The sequence below is a fragment of the Myotis lucifugus genome, unplaced genomic scaffold, assembly GCF_000147115.1.
Source record: "Myotis lucifugus unplaced genomic scaffold, Myoluc2.0 scaffold_2, whole genome shotgun sequence".
Taxonomy (NCBI): Eukaryota; Metazoa; Chordata; class Mammalia; order Chiroptera; family Vespertilionidae; genus Myotis; species Myotis lucifugus.
This window is the reverse complement of record NW_005871050.1, coordinates 8,417,969-8,440,237: the sequence shown is the minus strand read 5'-3', so window position 1 is coordinate 8,440,237 and position 22,269 is coordinate 8,417,969. Positions and strand designations below refer to the sequence as shown.

Below are 22,269 nucleotides of genomic sequence, written 5' to 3'. Positions count from 1 at the left end.
ACTTAGCTCTAGTGACTAAGCTCCCCAAATCTCCGGACCCAAGGCTTTTTATTAACACATTTTGCCCTTTAGCAAAGCAGATATACACATCAAAGGTAAGGTTTGGTAAACAATAAAAGATTATCAGGTTAGGGGAATTGCCCTCAGCTGTTTGGCAGCAGGTAATAATATGTAGATCTTCAGCCCTGCTGAAGATGTCCATCAGCCTTCTGACAAACTTCTCGCATTTATTATGCTAACTACTGTTCCTAGCCTCCAGCAGCCTCAATTTAAGAGAACACTTTTTTCACTTTCTATAGGATATCTCCTTTTAGTCCTCAGAGTTGCCTGTTATCAAGTGAAAGTATGCAGAGGTTAAAGAAGCTATGACTTAAAAAGGCACCAAAGCCCTGGCCAGTGTGCCTCAGTTGGTTGGGTGACGTCCTATGCAGTAAAAAGTTACCAGTTCGATTCCTGGTCAGAGCACATGTCCAGATTTTGGGCTGGATCCCTGGTAGGGTATGTATGGGAAGCAGCCTAATGATGTTTCACTCTCACATCGATGATTCTCTCTTCCTCTCACCTCCTCTCTCTTTAAAAATCAATTAAAAATCTTAAAATAATGAGGGACCAATATAATATAAAAGAGATCTTTTAGGTTTAGGGAATACAATACCACAGGAAAATGATGAGCTATGTTCCACTTTCAGTTGTTTTACTTATCAAGATTGAGGTATTCTAGGTAGACCCTTAATTTAGTCCAATCCAATAGACAGGAGCATTTTTCTGAGCTTCTATAAATTCTACAAGGCACATTGTGAAACATGCAGCTCTTGGTAAGTCCTTCTAGCCATATAGTTTGCCCTCATCACTGTGCCAAGGAAGCTCTGCTACAATATTAGGTAATAGAGTATATAGCTCTAAGTTGTATACAGACCCAGAGAAAATGTTCAGCTCACTGGCATAGCTGTCTTTATTGAGAAGGTAATTAAAATGAAATATGTATCTACCAGATAGGTAAGTATGATATAACTGCAGAGAGCCTTGATGAATAATATTAATGGAGACTATTTTATTGCAAAGTTGTTTACCAAACAGTTGTGTCCTAGGTAAGTTGATGCTCCAGCCAGAGGCTGCCTTCTTCCAATAAGGCAATACAGATGCTCCTCCACTTATGATGGGTTAGAACCTGATAAACTCATCTTAAGTTGAAAATTTTGTATGTAAAAAAATGCATTTAATACACCTAACCTACTAAACATCATAGCTTAGCCCAGCCCACCTTAAATGTCCTTCAAACACAATATCCAAAAAAAACCTCTGGCAACACAATACACTGTAGAGTATTGGCTGTTTATCCCTGTGATCATGTGGCTTACTGGGAGCTGTGGCTGGCTAGTGCTGGCCAACATCATAAGAGAATATCATATCACATATCATAGTAAAGTAAAAAAATCTTAAGTTGAACCACTGTAAGCTGGCACTCTCTGTATTGTACTGGCAGGGCTTCTGGTAATGGGGGCGGGGAGTTCAGACAGCTGCTTTCACCCCCTAAAAGGTGGAGACTTAATACTATTTTTCTATAATTGTAAGACATTGAGCATTTTCCTTTCAATCTTTATTCTTCTGAACTATTCAAACTACACTTAAAAAGTTTGGATATTTTTATTTTAGGGTACTAAACTCCACTCCTCCCCTTGATCCCTTTTGCTACCCTTCTAGGTCCCTGAAAGCAAATACCATCTCATCTTACATTGCCTGTCATAATGCTTGAGACAGAGAATTGCTCAGTAAACATTTGAATTGAAATGTTGAATTTTGTTTGTTGAAGCTCAACAACATGAGTTACACCCTAGGATTCTAAAATCATTTTGTGCTACAGTAAGACAATAGCTCCTTTTTTATATTCCTAATTCCTTTTTAAAAACAATTTAAAACATTACTGGCTTTTTATGACTCTACCCATCTCTTGGGCTGATGTCTTCAGGAATTTCTCCCTAGTGCAGCGGTTCTCAACCTGTGGGTCGCGACCCCTTTGGGGGTCGAACGACCCTTTCACAGGGGTCGCCTAAGACCATCGGAAAACACATATATAATTACATATTGTTTTTGTGATTAATCACTATGCTTTAATTATGTTCAATTTGTAACAATGAAAATACATCCTGCATATCAGATATTTACATTACGATTCATAACAGTAGCAAAATTACAGTTATGAAGTGGCAACAAAAATAATTTTATGGTTGGGGGTCACCACAACATGAGGAACTGCATTAAAGGGTCGCGGCATTAGGAAGGTTGAGAACCACTGCCCTAGTGACTCCCAGATCCCTTTGCTGAGCCAGAATTGATGGCTCAGAGATAGTATATGAACAGGGTTTTGCTTATTTTCTTCTAAATGCTCTTCACAGTTTTCATATTATTATCACACAAACTATGTCATGTATTCTCATGAAGTCAGAATGAATAGATTATTATCTTCATTTTATAGGTTAGAAAACTGAGGTCCACAAAGATTAAATGAAGTGACTTGCTCAAGACTTACAAGGCAGTTTATATCAGAGTAAGAATTTCTAGTCCTGTGTAATTTTGTGTGCATCACTTAACACTCTGTCTCAGTTTCCTCACATGTAAAACATTAATACTACACCTATTAGCCCTTGTGGAGTTGTTAATGATAAATTGAAATAATACTATTGTCATTTATATAGCATTTACATTTTCTAAGCTGTCTACACATCTCTTACTCCATTTAATCCTATAAGACTGGTTTCACTATTAACTCCAATTTACAGGTGAAGAAATAGTTACTGAGAAAGGCTGACTTGCTCAAAGTGACACAGCTATAACATGTCAGAGTTGAGATTTGGAATCATATTTGCACCCAAGTTCAGTGTTCTTTCCAGCTACACCACATCTATTGGGAGGTAGGTGAGATAACCAATGTGAAAATGCTTTATAAAATGCAAATGTCTTACAAATGCTATTTAAATGTGAAGGAATATGATAATCTGCCCTATATATATAATGGGACTATTACCAGACTGGCAGGAAGGACTCAGAAACAAAGTTGAAAAAGTTGCTGCATACATAGATTGAACATGTCAGTGCTGGGTAATGAAGCTGCCCATAGGAACAGAAAAACTTGACATATATGTAACATCATTCCAAAGACATATCAGTGAAAATAAACCTCCCATCTTTGTTTTTAATCTTGGATTGAGAATAACAACCAATCACATCAGACATACTCTAATGTTACACTAAAAAATGTCACTTCAGCACAAGCAGACAGGTGTGTGTCAACCTTAATCTGAAATCAGAGTCCTCTGTTATCTTTAAAGCTGAGACCTATAAGAGATGGCTGAGCAGGTTTCATAAAAGAAGCTCAGAAATTTCAGTGCTTCAATGTAACACCAGGGAGCTTTCAGCCCAAGTGTCAAGACGCTCTAATAAATGTAAGACAGCCCTAATAATACTAACACTGAATTCACAGGTCAGTAATTATTGTTGTATCCAAGACCAGCTAGCACAGAGAAGTAAAATTATAATTATCATAGCTACATTCTCACTACTAAGGATCCATCTAGCAGAATGTGCACATTTATTACCCTTTTGGCAGCAGGTGGTCTGGCCACAGTGGCAGGTGATATAACATGTCTTAATGTTTCATTAGTGCCTTGTTGTGACCATGGGAGCTTGGCACTATTTAATTCTGGCTAAACTCCAAATCAATAACTTGTTAAAGGAAGAAACTGTCCCCCTCCGGGGCTATTAGAGTAAAGAGTTACCAACCTCAGCTTGTTTGCACCAGACGCTGATGTTTTTACGCTGGGCTTTTGTGAAGTGGTCCCATGCCTTTTGTTTGGAGGCAGAATGGTACACAGCAACTATCTGTTCAACTGCAGCGTCAGATCAGCAGTTGAATTAGGCCAGAGTATCATCCAAGATGGCAAAAGAGGAGACAAAAGAAATAAGAGAAGCATCAGGCGTGTTGTATCTTCTTGTATGACACTATTAAGCTATGGTATGTGTGTTGGGGTACCATGATTTTAAAGGGGAGTCAAAGACAGAGATATCAATATTCAGAAAGAGAAAAGGGAATTCCAGAGGGCTTGAGGTAAAATGGGGACTAAGTTTTAAATACATGCAGTCTGTATCTATGCAGGCAGGAGAGGCAAAAGTCCTAGGTGAATGTGATTTAGTGCTACTGACTCTGCACAGCATGGTGGCAAGCAGTAAACTGTAATAGCTCCTTTTGACCACCTGCTCCTTTCATAAACCAGCCCTTTAAAATGAACCTGGATGCTTCACTTCAACATAAGCCATCCTTTTACTATTCTGAGGTATGTTGAACCAGAAGCATCATATCAAAACCTAAGATGGATGGAATGCATTTTAAGCCTAGAGAAATATAGGTTTTATGAAAGAATACCATGTACGTACAGGCTTAGATAGTATTTTTTTCAGGGTCTCTTAAAATGTCAAAAGGGGAAATATATGCAAATATTCTGGGGCTTTATCCTAACCAGTTTAAGAGAAGGGAAACATAGACATGACATTTTTGGGAAAAGACAAGGACAAAAGCCTCTGCCTGGCTGAGTGTTCACGGTAAGAAATTATAGAGGTTCTATTTCTTTCTTTATAGCACAGTTTGCACTCTGTGTACTAACAATTTAAGAATTTATATTGCCATGATACTTGCTCTTCTCTTTTTCTATATTCTTTAGTCATACAAAAATGTGCTTTCTCCTTCTGAATTCTATGCACATATACATTTTCAAAATAAAAATGGAAAGTGATACAACTCTTCCTTAATTCCAATTACACATGAGTCAAGTATGGGAAGTCAAGTATCAGAAGAGTGGGCCATAACTGCTTAAAGGCAAAATCATAAATCTGCACTCTTATTCTTAAGGTGAATATAGCTCCTTACTCAAAAGATAGGAGTGCAGTATAGTGAAGTAAAACATTACTTGAGAATTTATCTGATCTGTTTCATTTAAGAGATTTTGAGTAGGTTTAGAGTAGCCCTTCTTTTTGAAAAATGGCCATTTCAGTGGCTTCCCAAAAATGTCCCAGTGTCTATGACATCCAGTAAAAAAAAATGTACAAGAAGGGAAACTAAAAATAAAAGATTGAAATAGCAAATTTGGCTTTTATCCAATCACCTTGCCAAACATGGTTACATTGATTATTAAAAGTAGTTACCTAAAAAGCATATTATATGATAAGAATGATGCAAATCTTACTAATGCTGAATTTTGACTTCAGCAAGGAATCCTGAAAATTCACTGAGGCCTGAGGCTCTTATAACCTGAGAATAAGCCAAAGTAGAGGCACAGGATTGTGGTTTAAGTGTCAGTGTTTGTTTCTAAGGAGCTGAAGTAGATATGCCAGAGAAAATACACATAGGAGGTCCCCACATGTATCCTGTGAAATTGGAGCTTGGTCACTTGGCAATATAAGGAGAGCATATGACAATGAAGGAAGCCTTGCCCCTTGACACAGAATGGCTTTGTAGGCCTGGTTCCTGTGCAGAAAAAATGGTGACTAAGTGAAGTGCCCGCTCATCTTTTCAGCACAACTCTGATTTCCACTCACACTGAATGAGAATTCCAGAAAGGGCCTGCTTGAACTTCTCCTTTGCTTCTTCCATGTCTTTCTCATGGGTAACTTTCTCATTCACCAGGCGACGGATGTGGCTGTTGGCCGACTGAATCATGGAGTAAAAGTTGTTGGCACTGCGACGGTTCACCTCTCCTCGCTCAATCCAAGTGAGCAAGGTCTGCACGGCTTCTGAGAATTTGGATTCATCTTGAAAAAAAAAAGGATTTACTTTTAGAATCATCAAAAGTAACCAAATCTTGATCTATTTTCCAAACATGCCAGCAATGAGACCACCATGTCTTTTGGAAGTTGTTCTTAAATGTATTGCTGAGGATGAGGAGCCATACATGCATATACATGTACACACAGGTAGCAGGCAGGCAGACAGACTGAAAGAACCAAAGACTCATAAAGTAGATTGGTTGTAGTCAATGAAGAATTTTCAGAAAGGCAATTGTTTATTCTCTTTTTTGAATTTTTTCCATCACCATTTATCCCCCTATACCAGGGGTCCTCTAACTACGGCCCGCGGGCCACATGCAAATACAAATATTGTATTTGTTCCCGTTTTGTTTTTTTACTTCAAAATAAGATATGTGCAGTGTGCATAGGAATTTGTTCATAGTTTTTTTTAAACTATAGTCCGGCCCTCCAACGGTCTGAGGGACAGTGAACTGGCCCCCTGTTTAAAAAGTTTGAGGACCCCTGAGCTAGACCCATATACCATCTTCCACCTCCACCCACTCCCTCAGTCACCACACTGATGCCCATATCGTGAGTTCTTTCTCTCTCTTTTTTTTTCAATCCCTCCCCCCCCCGACAGCTGTCAGCCTGTTCTCTATGAGTCTGTTTCTATTTTGCTTGTTAGTTCAGTATATTCTTTCCTTTAAAAAGTTTTATTTACTGATGTAGTTTTCACATATTGCAAATTTCTTAATCTCTCTGAAGGTGTGTATGCATGCATATGTGTAATGTATGAATTAGCGGTGAGAGAATTTCAGAATTCTACAATCCTATTTTTTTAATAAGGAAAAGTAAATTTGAGTCTAACTTGAATTTGATAGTTACTTTTTCCTTGATCTGGAGTTATAGTATCGGAAGGAGCCTTAGGAAGGAGTTAAATGGGTAATTCTTCAGGAATAAACACATCTTTGACCTTTTATAACATCACTCTTGCATTCATTCCACAACCACAGGCCTTCCACTCAGTCCAAGTCACAATCTATTTTGATGTAATTCATTCTGTTCCTACATTTCTTCACCTCCTGTTTCACTTGCCTGAGGAAACCTGCAAGTATATTTCTGCAGCTAGTTAGGAGTTATTCTCTAACGTTAAAATAGTAGCAGAGCTCTTCCAAAGCTTCTGGTACAGCTTCCCCAGATAGCCACTTACACATTGTGCTGTTAAAAACTCCTGAGAGGGAGAGTCCATTAGCATCCCATTGAAAGACCATTCTAGGGCTCCATATCCCTCTTTGGCCAGAAACCCTTATGTACAGTGGAAATATCTCTCAGTGCAATTTGAATCCCTTGTTTCTTGACTTTTTTCAGTGTAGACATATAATGAGAGGCCAGCCTGCCCTTTATAGCAGCTTTTCATTTCACTACTTGCATATAATCTTTATGTTAATGCTTACCTTATGCTTGAAGTCCACATGACGAGCAAGTTCATTAAAAAAAAATCAAATTGACCCATTTGGTGTCATGTGAACAGGTCATTCTTGAACTGGCATTTTACCAATGATTTCAGCTTTTCCAGTTTTTTAAAAAAGTCGCATTATTTCTGTGTCTCTATCCTATACTATGTTTTCTGCTTTTCTTTTACAGGAAGACAAAATCAATGCAAACAAAGGGTTTCTTAAATGTATGAATCCCTTAGGCCAGCAATTTTCAACCTTTTTCATCTCATCACACACATAAACTAATTACTAAAATTCTGCAGCATACCAAAAAATATATTTTTTGCCAATCTGACAAAACAAAGGTATAATTTTGATTCGTTCACCCTGGATGGCTAGTGTTATGTTGGTTGTTGTCATTTTTTTTATTTGACAATGTAAGTGAAAAGACGTCAGTGCCTCTGAGTAAATAGGTATACTTGCAGCACACCAGCATGCCTTTTGTGGCACACCAGTTGAAATTGTTGCCTTAGGTTATCTGGTACAAACAAGTTTGGTAAATGAGACCTATTGAAATTAGAATTAGCAGCACCTTGCTGAGCCTAGAGCACCAGAAGCAGGGGAAATTCATACCTTTAAACCTGGTTTGGTGTCATCAATAAGATCAATGGGACACCAGCATTTACCTGATAAAATCAACCACACAAGAATGAAAAGACTGAATTTAAGCTACTAACACAGGAGAGTAGGCAAGGCAATTAATGTTAAGTAAGCAAAATGCTTCAGAGGGTCAAGCATGAGAAACAGGAATCAAAACTAAAAGAAAAGCAGTCTCATTTAGCAATGTCTAGAAATCTCATGGACACTGTGTGAAATAAGTTGAGCATTTTAAGTGATTAAAGAAGTCCTCTTTTGTTGGTAGCTAAGTCTTTGAGTAATCTAAAGAAAATGTACACTATGACTACTCTTGGGGCCTCCATTTTCTTATCTGTAAAATGGGAATTTTTACCAGAGTTTTCCAGGGTCACATCAAGTTCCATCATTCTAATTTATTCTGATTTAAAACTCAAACTAACTTGTTATCAATGATGAAAGGGAGGGTGCTTACATATCCCAAGTCATGGATTACTGCTAAAATTCTCTGATGTGGAGGGAGGCGGGGCGGGAAACTTGTTTCTTTCTAGAAACCTGCTGTGTTGAGAGAAAAGCGAGACACAGGTAGGACAGACAGATTTTCTGGCTCCTGAATTACTATGTACACCTCTCTATCTGTAAGGTTAAAATACAAGAAATGTCTAGAATTTATTAGTGGAAAATTCAAAGGATAACTGCAAAAACTACAAATATTTTTATTAAATTTCCCCAGAGGAGTTATTTTACTCACAAAGCTTAAATGTTTTCTATACCTTTAAGTTTTTCAGCAACAATGCTGCATTCATGATCTGAATAGTGGACCACTGGGGGTGGGGATGGTGGGCGCAATCGTTCTTCTTCCATCCTTCTACGGTGGCGCTCCTCCCTTGCTAGCATACGCTGTTTGCATTCCCACTCATACAGATCATCTCGAGCTTGTGCAAAATCAACGTGGAGGCGGCCTGTGTCCTTCTTGTCAGTGCTAGAGCCCAGGCGAATGCGGTAACCTAAGTGCAAGAGGAAGACAGAGGAATACAAGAGTAGCCCAGTGAGAGAGGAACTGTAGGTACCTTTCCAAGTTTAATGCTTCAGATGCGGTTGCAGCAGTTTCAAGTGACTGCATGACTCCAAATTCTCTCCCCACTATTAGCAAGGTGAACTATCAAAAGACTTGAATTATAGTCTCATCTCTGATAACAGTTTACTATTCTATGGGTTAAGTCAGTCTTGTGTGTAGGATATTCATTCCTCCATCTGCAATCTTACCTCTGGCAGAGAGAGGCTCTGTGGGTAATGGTATCAAGAATGAGTCTTGCCCTAACCGGTTTGGCTCAGTGGATAGAGCGTCGGACTGCGGACTGAAGGGTCCCGGGTTCGATTCCGGTCAAGGGCATGTACCTTGGTTGTGGGCACATCCTCGGTGGGGAGTGTGCAGGAGGCAGCTGAATCGATGTTTCTCTCTCATAGATGTTTCTAACTCTCTATCCCTCTCTCTCCCTTCTTCTCTGTAAAATATCAATAAAATATATTTTTTAAAAAAGAATGAGTCTTATCAGATCCAGAGACAGAGAAGCATCAATCAGACTGTCAAACCACAGAGGGAAGGTAGGGGAGGGTGGGGGTAAGGGGGAGAGATCAACCAAAGGACTTGTATGCATGCATATAAGCCCAACCAATGGACACAGAGAACAGGGGGATAAGGGCATGATTGGGGGGGGGGGCTTTATGGGGGGATGAGGTCATATATGTAATACCTTAATCAATAAAGAAATTAAAGATTAATAATAATAATAATAAAAAAGAATGAGTCTTATGATGCCAAAAGCACAAATAACAATAACAAAAAATCAACAAATAGAAATACATCACACTCAGAAGAAATAATAAAAAAAGACCACTTACAGAAGGGGAGAAAAATTTTGCTAACCATACATCTAATAAGGGGTTAATATCAAAAATAGCCAAAACCGGTTTGGCTCAGTGGATAGAGTGTCGGCCTGCGGACTGAAGGGTCCCAGGTTCGATTCCGGTCAAGGGCATGTACCTGGGTTGCAGGCACATCCCCGGTGGGAGGTGTGCAGGAGGCAGCTGATTGATGTTTCTCTCTCATCGATGTTTCTAACTATCTCTCTCCCTTCCTCTCTGTAAAAAATCAATAAAATATATTTAAAAAAATATCAAAAATATATAAAGAACTCAATCAACTCAATAACAAGAAAATATCCAATTAGAAAATAGAACTAAATGGGCAATTTCCCAAAGAGGACATCAAATGGCCAACATAAACATGAAAAGATGCTTGAAGTCCCGAATCATGAGGGAAATGCAAATCAGAACCACAATGAGTTGTCACCTCACACCTGTCAGAATTTCTATAATCAACAAGACAAGTGACAACAGGTGCTGGCAAGGGTGTGGAGAAAAGGGAGCCCTTATACATTGTTGGTATGGATGCAAATTTGTACAACCACCATGGAAAACAATATGGAAGTTTCTCCAAAAATTAAAAATAGATCTATCATACTATCCAGCAATTCCACTTCTGGGTATATACCCAACAGGATTTTGATGAGAAACATGCACTCCCATGTTTATCACAGCATTATTATATGGAAACAACCCAAATGCCCACCAGTGGATGAATGGATAAAAAAAGATGTGGTAGTTTTACATAATAGAATACTTTCAAGCCATGAGAAGAGAAGATATACTCCCATTTACAACAACATGGATAGACCTTGAGCACATTGTGCTAAGTGAGATAAGTCAAACAGAGAAAGACAAGTACTATAATGTTATGTACTAGTATATGTACTAGTAGAATCTAAACAAGTTAAATCTGTAAAAAAAGAGAGTAAAATGATGGTCACCAGGGGACAGGTTTAAATTAAACACGCAAGTGAGTCTCAAAAATACAGACAAGGAGGGATAAGAGTGATGGTATTTCAGGGTACAAATTTGTAACAAGTAGTAAACAAGCCATAGAGATCTAATGCACAGTATAATGAACATAGACAATTAATAGGGTGCCTGGGGCCTGGGGCGAGGCTTGTTAGCTGTGCTGCTGGCTCTAATGAGGATGCAGCTCATGCCTCCCACCCTGGCCCTACGGACCTGCACGACAGGCCAGCCATAAGCAATGGGGGAAGCAAATCCTGAAGGAACTAGATGAGTACTGTGAGAAGTTTAAACAGAAGATGAGAGTGCTATACTGCATTCAAAAAGCCCTGATCTGGAGTCAGGAGCTGGGCAACCAGAAGATCCAGATTGTGAGTCAGATGGTGGAGCTGGTGGAGAACCGGACCAGGCAGGTGGAAAATCACATGGAATTCTTTGAGATGCACCAAAAGGTCAATGATACCACTGGCCTCAGCACAGAGAGGGGAGCTCAAGTAAAACACAGTGATCTCCCTGAGTGAGGAGACTGAGCTGAGAGTCCAGGGAGACTATGGTAGATAGAGTTTGTATGGAAGAATACTGGGAAAAAAGCTACATAGAGAAAGAACTTTAAAGATCTGAAGAGAGTCCTCCACTATTATTTAACTGAGTATCAATGTCTACGTGTGTGTGTGTGTGTGTGTGTGTGTGTGTGTGTGTGTAAACTACCTGAGCATTAGAGGTAGCAATTCTTGGACTTCACATAGGGCTGGGAATAACACTTTTCCACCAGCCAGAGCAGAAAAACTAATAATTCACAGAGTAATCAGTAGGGTTTTGCCTTAATTAGTGAAAAACAAAAATGAAATAACAACAACAAAAAATAATAAAAAAACTAGCCCTGGACTAAACCATGCTGCATCCCAGAACTAAGCTCAAGAATATTTATAGGAATAAAAATTACCTGGCACCCAATACAAGTGAAATTTCACACTGTCTGAAATCCAATAAATTACCCAATATGCAAAGAAGCAGGAAAATAATAATATAAAAAATTAATCAAATTAATCAAAACAGACCCCAAAAGTGATATAGATAACATAATAATAGATAAGGACACAAAAACAACTATTATAATTGGATTCCATATGCTTAAGAAGCTAGAGAAATATTTAACATATTAAGTAGAAACAAAAAAGACATAAAAAAAGAACCAAAATCAAACTGCTAGAGATTTTAAAAAATATATATTTTTATTGATTTCAGAGAAGAAGGGAGAGGAAGAGAGAGATAGAAACATCAATGATGAGAGAGAATCATTGATCGGCTGCCTCCTGCATGGCCCCTACTGGGGATGGAGCCCACAACCTGGGCATGTGCCCTGACTGGGAATCAAACTGTCACCTCTTAGTTCATAGGTTGATGCTCAACCACTGAGCCATGCTGGCCGGGCCAAACTGCTAGAGATTTAAACTACAAAGTCTAAGTTGAAAAGAAAAAAAAATCACTGGATAGTACCAATGGCAAATTAGACATTGCGAAAGAAAAGATTAATCAACTTGAAGACATAGCAATATAATCTATTAAAAATGAAATATATAGAGAAAAATGACTGAAGAAAATAAACAGAGTATTAGTGAGCTGTGGTTCAACTTCAAAAAACCTAATATATGCCTAATGGAGCACTGATTTAAGAAAGGGAAAGGAATAGAAAAAATATTTGAAGAAGTAAGGGCAGGAAACTTTCCAAACTTTATGAAAACTCTAAGATCTAAGAATTTCAATGAATTTCCAAGCATAAGAAACATGAAGGATATTACACCAAAGCAAATCATAATCATTTTACTCAACACCAGCTATAAAGAGAATACCTTAAGACTGCTATAGACAAAAAACACATTATATACAGAAAAGCAAAAAGATAAGGATAACATCATATTTCTTGTCAGAAACAATGCAATTAAGAAGATAGTGGAGCAACATTTGAGGAGGTGGGAACCTGTCAAGCCTAGAATTCTATACCCACAGAATATATCTTTCAAAAAGAAAGGTAGAATAAATTCTTTTTGATACAAATGCTGAAAGAATTCACCAGGAGCAGATGCATTATTTTTAAAAAGGTTAAAGAGGGGGAGAACCAAGATGGCGGCACAGGTAAGCACCTGTACTTGTTGCCTCTCACAAACACATCAAAATTACAACTAAAAGACAGAACAACTATCATCCAGAACCACGGGAAAGCTGGCTGAGTGGAAGTACTACAACAAGAGAGGTGAAGATAGTGCATTGAGACTTGTAGGAGGTGTGGAGTTGCAGAACAGGCTGGCACCCAGGTGTGCTGCTTTTTTAATCAGGAGGGAGATACAAGCTCCCGCTTGCTCTGAACTCCAGTTCTGGGCGAGACTCTGGGGGACCCAGACACATACAGGGATAAACGAATGTCTGGCATAGGGACAGGAACTCGAGGGCAGCTTTCTTTCAGACAGAGGTGCTTGCAGCAGTCATTGTTCTTGTGCTGGGACCTCTCCAGTTGCAGGGCTGACTGGCAGCCATTGCTATTTGCTCCACCCTGGGGATTCCCAGAGATCCCGCCCCACCCAATTTACAACCCCATCCAAGCTGTGTGCAGTGGCTTTTGCATATGAATGGCCTGTCCTTTCTCAGCCTAAAACCTGTCAAACAGGCAGCAGCTGGGTCAGGGAGCCCCAAAGCTATTAAAAGAAGGCCCCAGGCCAGCAGCAACAGCCTGCCTTGCTTCACAGCTGGGCCTCATCTGGGCACTTCCAAACCGATACAAAAAGGAGGAATCTGCAGATCTCACCGTAGCTCCTGCTGGGTGGCCCCAGGCAGTGGCTGACTGCACTTCCTTGGAGATCCAAGAGCCAGGGTACCCAGTGGTCAATGTGAGACCATACCAGACTACAACTCTTCACATCCATAAGTGACACACTCAAGGGGAAGACTCAGTGAGCACCAAAGCCCCACTGAAGCAAGTCCTGTCCCATAAGGGTGTCTCCTGCACAGCAGCTCTTCCATTGTAGACACAGCTGATTCTCACTGCCAATTGGCCTGGAGGTAAATTCCTCCCAGTGATACCAACAGCAATCAAGGCTCAACTACAACAAGACTGTGCACACAGCCCACAAAGGGGTGCACCAAGAGTGCCACCTCAGGTGACCTGGGAGGCTGAGCCACTGGGCCCTATAGGACACCTACCACACAAGGCCACTCTATCAACTCAAGGAGACTTAGCAGCTACCAAATACATAGAAACAAACACAGGGAAGCAGTCAAAATGTGGAGACAAAGAAACATGCCAGAAATGAAAGAAATGGAAGAAAGCAAACTACTGGATATAGAGTTCAAAGCCACAGTTATAAGGTTACTCAAGAATCTTCTAGAAACCTCTGAGGAACTTAGTGAGACCTTCAAGGATCTTAGTGAGAATGAAAAAAAAAAAAAAAGGAAAAGGACCAGTCAGAAATTAAGCATACACTGACTGAAATGAAGAGTAATATACAGAGATTCAACAGTAGGCAAGATGATCCCAAGAATCAAGTCAAATATTTGAAATATGAGGAAACAAAAAACACCCAACTGGAAGAGCAAAAAGAAAAAAGAATCCCAAAATATGAAGATAGTGTAAGGAGCCTCTGGGACAACTTCAAGCGTACCAACATCCGAATTATGGGGGTGCCAGAAGAAGAGAGAGAGCAAGATATTGAAAACCTATTTGAAGAAATAATGACAGAAAACTTCCCCTACCTGGTGAAAGAAATAGACTTACAAGTCTAGGAAGCACAGAGAACCCCAAACAAGAGGAATCCAAAGAGGACCACACCAAGACACATCATAATTAAAATGCCAAGAGCAAAAGACAAAGAGAGAATCTTAAAAGCAGCAAGAGAAAAACAGTTAGTTACCTACAAGGGAGTACCCATACGACAGTCAGCTGATTTCTCAACAGAAACTATGCGGGCCAGAAGGAAGTGGCAAGAAATATTCAAAGTGATGAATAGCAAGAACCTACAACCAAGATTACTCTACCCAGCAAAGCTATCCTTTAGAATTGAAGGTCAGATAAAGAGCTTCACAGACAAGAAATAGCTAAAGGAGTTCAACACCACCAAACCAGTATTATATGAAATGCTGAAGGGTATTCTTTAAGAAGAGGAGGAAGAAGAAAAAGGTAAAGATAAAAAATTATGCACAACAAAGTGACAACAAATACATATCTATCAACAAGTGAATCTTAAAATCAAATGAATAAAAAATCTGATGAACAGAATAAACTGGTGAATGCAATAGAATCAGGGGCATGGAAAGGGTGCGGACTGACAATTCTCAAGGCAAAGGGGGTGTGGGGGTGCGGAAGAGATTGGAGAAAGATCTTACACCTGTGGACGAGGACAGTGTGGGGGGCGAGGGCCTGGGGCGGGGTGGGAACTGGGTGGAAGGAGCTATGGGGGGGAAAAAGAGGAACATATGTAATAATCTGAAATAATCTTTTATAAAGATAAAAAAAGATTTAAAAAGTTAAAGAAAATTCAAGCACCAGAAAAATGATATCACATGGAAATATGGATCTATACAAAGAAAGGAAGAGCATATATAATACATAATTACATTTATACGAAACTCTAGAAAATGCACGCTAATTAGATATAAAAAGGATCAGTGGTTGCCTAGGGAGGAAAATCAAAAGTCGTAGGAGGACAGGATTACAAAAGAGGAATAAAGAAAGCTTTTGAGAAAAAAATTTAAAAAGCTTTTGGATGAGGTGGACATATTCATTATTTTGATTCTAGTGATGGTTTCACAGCTATATGTATGTGTCAATTATATCAAATTATATTTTTGAAATATACTAGGTTCAGTGTATGTCAACTATTATAAAGCTGTTATAAAGAATAATACCTATTAACACTAAAAATGCCACACATTCTTTTTAGAAAGAGGAAGAATACATACATTTCATAAACAAACTTTGTTAGGGCCCTTTACAGTTTACAACCGACTTTCACACCCATTCATTTTATTTGATCATGTGAGCTGAGCCATCAGAAAAATGGAGCTACTAATGATTATACACATATTACCTATTCGGCCAGGATCATGGAGAAGATCAAATGAGAGGACGATAGGAAAGCTTTGTGTAAACAAACAAAAAATACTGTGATGCTATGATGGTGTCCTGTGCAGTGCCAACTCCCAAATCTGTTCACACTCCAATAGAACAAAATTATTATTTCTATGTTTCTAGCCCCTTTTTCTAAGAGATTTTTGTTTTGTTTTTTTAACCCCACCCCTTTTTTTCTTTTTACAACGTTGGAGAACATCCATCCAATTCCTAGCACTTGTGAACTTTTATTTAAATGGAAAAATTTAGTTGTTTTCACATCACTGATTGCAATTCCCTTTTCCTTGGCAGTTTTGAGATTACCAGAGAGTTGATTTCAATGACATATAGATGGATGCCTTCTGAGCAGCATGTTGTCTTTTATGTACAACTGGTCAGGGCTTTTCAAAACCTTTAAGTTCTAATCAAAATAGTCTATTGTGGGATGCTCTTCTATCATTGCTAAGTGCTGTCGATTCTTCAGCAGTTAGATTTGATAGCACCTAGAAAATTTAATCAGAGTATTCCACATCTGTCTCCTCTTTTTTCCCATGTTACCAGTCCTACTTTTTCAAACCCTGATTACATTTTCCCTGGCCTATTGCAACAGGAGTCTACTGACCTCCTCGCCTCTTTTCTCTTCTCTCCTCTAATTCATTTTTATACAGAGCTGCCAGATTAATCTTTCAGAAACAATCGTATTCCTTGTTCAAAAATTTTCAACAATCGCTATTACCCGATGAATAAAGACTCAACTAACTCATTCAAAGTGTGCTAACAACTGATGTTTTTCCTCCTCCTTTCATGTCTACTCAATACACAAACCACTACTCATTGTTTCCTTGAATGTTCACCAAAACTTACCACCTTTGTACCTTTGTTCATGCTGTATCTATGCCCCATTGCTTACATCCAAATGTTTCTCTTTGACAAAGACTTGGTCTAAATGTTACCTTTCTTTCTTGCCCTGGTCGGTTTGGCTCAGTGGATGGAGCATCGGCCTGCAGACTGAAGAGTCCTATGTTCAATTCCGGTCAAGGGCATGTACCTCAGTTGCAGACTCCATCCCTGGCCCTGGTTGGGGCTTGTGCGGGAGGCAACCAATCAATGTGTCTCTCTCACATAGATGTTTCTCTCTCTCTGTCTCTCCCTTCCATTCTCTCTAAAAACCAATGAAAAAAATATACTCTAAAAAAATGCTACCTTTCTTGATTCTTTCTCGTTCTCCCTCTCGTTCTCCCTCTCTTCTCTCTTCTTCTCTCTCTCTCTTCTTCTCTCTTCTCTCTCCTCTCTCTCTCTCTCTCTCTCTCTCTCTCTCTCTCTCTCTCTCTCCTTGGTCTTTGCTGTATACTCAGCAACCTACTATTCTGCCCAGCAGTCAGCAAGTATTCAATAACTAACTGACTTCCATAGGTAATTTTGAGCATCTATTTTTGTTCCAGGCTATGTGCTAGATTCTGTGGATTCAAAGTTAAATAAGACACAGTCCTTTCCCCCCAAGGAGTTCACACTCTGGTTTGGGATACAGATGTAGAAAGAGACAGTTCTAGCATGGTGATATAGATGTCATGTTTGGAGAAAGCAGTGGGTGCTGTGGAATCATTGAGGAAGGGTGCCCAAACCAGCTTGGGGCAGAGTGGGGAGAGAAGTTAGAGAAAGCTTTCCAGAAGAGGTTATGCTTGAGCTGGAGTTTTAGGGTGTGAAGATGTGTGTATGATGGGTGGGTGGGGTGTGTGGAAAAGTTAATTCTAGTCAGAGGAAAAGATATAAAACACCACGGCACATTCTAGTGTTGTTGGGACGTGTGTGAGGGGATTGGGAGATAACACTGAGAGGTAAAAACAGATAAAGGCCTTTAGATGCTACAAGTAAGTAGTTTAGAGTTATCCCATAGAAAACTGAGAAGTACTAAAAAAAAAACTTTAAAGAAAGAAATTGGATGGTAACATGCATTTTATTTCTCTGATTACTATTAGGCCCAAACTTTAGTTGCCACAGATGCAAATACATTGATCACCAATCTCTGCATTGTGCCTGGTAGGCAGAATCCTCATGACTAAATACTTACCAGAAAGATAAAGGGCTTTGTCCACCATGTACTCCTCAGCAAAGCGAATGTGACAAAAATTCTTTTTGCTCTTCCGAATAGCAATGATCTCTCCACACTGTTCAAACACTTCCACGATGATCTGCTCTGTCCCATTTTCAGGCAGGCCACCCACAAATACTGTTTTGCATCCTGGTGGTCGTTCTCGGGTTGCAGGAGGTGGAAGATCTAAATGTAAGTGAAAAAGCATTTGAAATTAAAATGTGTCCTTGAGATAGACCTCTTTGAAACCTAACATATCCCAGAGATAGCCTTACTGTCCCCACCAGACTTTTGCTGAAAAGTGCCAGAAGCAAGTAGCTCCAAGGTGCTCATCTCTGCTCCACAGAAAATTGATTGCATGAACCTGAAAATCATTTTATTCAATGGTTTGGTGCCCATAATGGCTACAAGACATAGACTCAGACCTGTTTGTCTGTCCCATGCAGAGCTTTTCAGTTACGTTCTTTACTTTTGTTGTGACAACCAGCTATTCTTGACTTTCAGTAATTTTTATTAAGAAGACAGTTCTTTGGGTGAAATAACACTTAGTTTAAACTCTTTGTTTCAGGAATTCTCAGAACCAGGGTCCCTGAGACAAGAGTTTGAATAATTCAGTTTGTAGTTACCATATTCTCTCTGTTCATCCTTACTGAAAGAACTGTTCTAGGATTAATTTGAAAATGATGGGGTGAACATTTACAAAAATAGTTATAGATCTCAGAATGATTTGATTGACAATGTCGGCCAGAGTAAAAATGATCCTTTTAAGTTTTTTTGTTTTGTTCTGTTTTGTTTTTATACCAGTGAGCTCTTCCTCAAATTCCTTGATGGAGAGAGCTGAGGTCGAGAGCCAACCATACAACATTTAGAGGAAACTATGAAAGAAGAAAAAGTAAACCCACCTGGGAAATCATTAAAGTGACATAAACTTGGCTATAGATAGACATTATAAACCTGCTTAATGAGACGATGTTCTCTCTGCTTTAAAAAAAATGGGCTTCCTACTCACTCATTTTATATATGAAACCTGTTGTATCTTTCAGCTCCTTATTGCTATTTATATGTTTCAAAGCATTTTCCAAGCAAAATCCCACAGTTGACAGTCCCCAATACAAAACATGATGGTCAAGGGTTTTTCTAGTGTTGTTTTTGGATCTGCAAGGATTTATTTTGTGTAATCCGTTCTTTCCACTTAGCTCTTAACAATAATTCTTCCAGCTCAAGATTTGGAGAGCTCAACAACCAGTGATTACAGCTCACATATAAAAATAAATGAGTCTCACTTGTGGATTAGGTCCAGGCCCCCACCTGGCTTTTATCCAAGTTAGAAAGCAGGTGATTTGGGAGCTTCCTTGGGTATCGGCATCTCTAGCTTTGTCATTTTGCTACCGCTGTCTGTCTTATCAGTGTGGCTCAGAATAATCACGCTCTCATGATGTTCTCTTTCCCTCTGTTGAGTCAATAAAAGGGGAGAGAGATCCAGGGAACTTACAAAGTTTCTGTTAGTTTTTAAAACGTCAGTAATTTTAAGAACTCACTGTATTGGTTTTTTGATCCATATGAGAAATTTAAAGGGAAAAAGAAGATAACCTAGTGAGCAGGAATCTGAAATGTCTTAGTCATGGACACTGGAGAGGTTATAGTTTTAATCAAAAGGGGAAGATGAAGTCCAGAATCTCTTGAGACTTATGCTTCTTAGTTTTTAAGAACTGGAAAGGATTCTAGGTATCACACTTCCAGTGATTCTCAATTCTGGCAGCACATTAGAATCAAGTTGGGAGTCAAACAAAGAAACATACAAAAATGCTTAGGCACCACTCTAATGAATCTGATGCAATTAGCCTGTAATGCAGCCTGTGTATTATTTTTTAAAGCTCCTCAGGCAAGTCTAACAAGTAGCTAGGATTAAAAACCACTGACTTGGTCGAAAATGTTATTACAGAACAAAAATCTTAGCTGAGTGAGGTGGAGTGACTCATTCAGGGTCAACAAGTTAGATAGAAAGATAAAGAGCATGAACTTGGAGCAGGCAAACCTGGATTTAAACCTTAATTTAATTACCCACTGTTTGTATGACCATGGGAGAACCTCTGAGACCTCACTTTTCATCTCTAAAATAAGGATACCTTATAAGGTTTATTGTAGGATAATTGATAATCTACTTCTATATTACATGTGGTACAATGCCTAGCACTTGATAGGTTCCCAAAAAATAGTAGTTACTATAGTGTTGTTATTATTATAGAACCCAGGTTTCCTAATTACCAATCTGGGGCTTCCTAAAGACCTACTACAAGTCTGGAGTAGAGTGGTAGCTAAGACCTGGACTTCTAAACTCACAGCTCCTTGCTTTATCCAGATCTCAACCCCCACCCCCCCACCGCCCCACTGGTCATTCTGTTGTTCTGGAAGGTCATTCCACAGTCAGGTCTAATTAGCATATTAACTCTTTATTATATAGAATGAGTTTGCTTAGTTAGGTCTACCTTTAGATTCGTTGAGAGGCTCTAAGGAATGTCTGTTTGCTGCTGCAGTTACATGTAACACTGCAAATACAAAGGCTCTTTTCCTTGACTACATTGGTGGGATTTAAAAATTCTGTGATGGCCTGGCCCGCATTGACTCAGTGATTGAGCGTTAACCTAAGAACCAGGAGGTCACAGTTCAATTTCCAGTCAGAGCACATGCTCAGGTTGTAGGCTTGATCCCTAGTGTGGGGCGTGCAGGAGGCAGTCGATCAATGATTCTCCCTTATCATTGATGTTTCTAACTCTCTCCCTCTCTGAAATCAATAACAAATATTTTTAAAAATAAAAATTCTGATGAAGTCATCACCTATTTAGATGCTATGATTATTCTGTGGTGACTGTCTGCTAAGTAAATGGGCATAAAGGCTACTAAGAGTAGTGTCAAGAATGCTGGGGATTTATTTATTTTCATTGTGTAAATGTAGAAAGCCTCTTTGATAGCATTTGCTGAGATTTAGGTGTATGCCACCAAGCAAGGCAACAGGCTGTACTATCTTCCTTAATGGATAGTGCTTGTTCTTTAATTAACAGCTCAAAGCACTTTGTTGTCTGGCCCTGATTTTCTAATCCCACTGAAATACAGTGATCTGGGCATAGCAATGATAACTCCATAGGAGAGCAAATTCCAAGTGCTAAGCTATTAATCAGGTAATGTGATAAGCTCTTGTAAGACCCCAATCACCACTCTGGATGGAAAAGAAAACTTTCATGTAAAAAGATTCCAGATAGCTGGGAGTATAAAGAACTATAATTTCTGGTAATGGAAAAGGAGGAGCTTCTAACAATTCTAATTACAACTAAGCACCCACTTTGTTGAGCTGTGAGGCAATTAGCACTAAGATCAGAGTCACTGCTGATATTTGAGGCAAGAAGCAGCATAGAGGACCTATAAACTACTTGCATCTTGCTTTTCAAAGGAGCATCACAGATCACTCAACTGGTTTGCCAGAATTTACATACTATAAACCTTTAAGTAGATTTTATTAGGTAGCCCCAAATAGAAGGCCCCCTAGACAATCAGCAGGGGTCAGATATATTTTAATGTAATCCCAACTGATTGGAAATAATCAGAAGGCTGGTAAATCTTTATTAATGCTCAATTTACCCACTTCCTCAAATTTTTTTTAATAAAACCCATTCCTAGAAACCAAAATGAATGAGGTAGGCCTATTTTAAGTTGGTAAAATGAAAATAATTGCTCTTTCCTGGCTTCTGGGTGCTTTCCCACATGCTGGGACACAGATACAAAGTGATATTCCACTATGTATTCCACATGTACTATTATTTCACAGCAGACTCAAAGTGTAACCTTATCCATACAGAACATCTATCAGCTGGAGTAAAAACTCTTGGCGAAATGGAGTTTTCTGGAGAGATGGTGCTGCCCTCGTATTCCACTAAATGAAAACTGCTAATTGAGAATGCAGTAAATCTCTGATAGCCACCCTTGGGGGGGGGGAAGTAACTGTGTTTCAGAAAGCTTTCTTTTGCTCTATCTCTGACTTCTGGAAATCAGGGGATTTTGCTTCTAGGACAATGGGGTACTCAGTCACCATTTATCTTTAGAAGATTGGTTCACAGTCAGCTCCAGTTTGACCCATCACATTTTTAGACCAGAACTGATTTTGCCTAGTTCAGATCAGAGGGCTTAAGTTACTTACCCAAGATCTCATGGTGATTTAGTGGTGGATATCTGAGATATGAAAGCAGGACTGTGTCACTTCAGGGTGTATACTGTACTGCCTGCTCCAATGAAGGTACAAAGCTCTATGTGCTACCTACCAACTTCCTCTTGCTTTTCCTAGTACATTT

The 22,269-nt window shown here is 39.2% G+C and overlaps 1 protein-coding gene across 4 annotated transcripts in view; it reads right to left on the bottom strand.

Annotated features, from left to right (window-relative positions):
* Positions 1-22,269, bottom strand: part of ENOX2 (ecto-NOX disulfide-thiol exchanger 2) — a 292,266-nt gene that overhangs the window by 34,298 nt on the left and 235,699 nt on the right. For all 4 annotated transcript variants that reach the window (XM_023757943.1, XM_023757939.1, XM_006082096.3 and 1 more), the window contains 4 exons: positions 17,909-18,115; positions 8,618-8,851; positions 5,587-5,799; positions 3,778-3,884 (listed from right to left, as the gene is read on the bottom strand). In XM_023757943.1, coding sequence (XP_023613711.1) covers positions 3,778-3,884; positions 5,587-5,799; positions 8,618-8,851; positions 17,909-18,115 — 761 coding nt within the window. The remainder of the gene's footprint in view (positions 1-3,777; positions 3,885-5,586; positions 5,800-8,617; positions 8,852-17,908; positions 18,116-22,269) is intronic.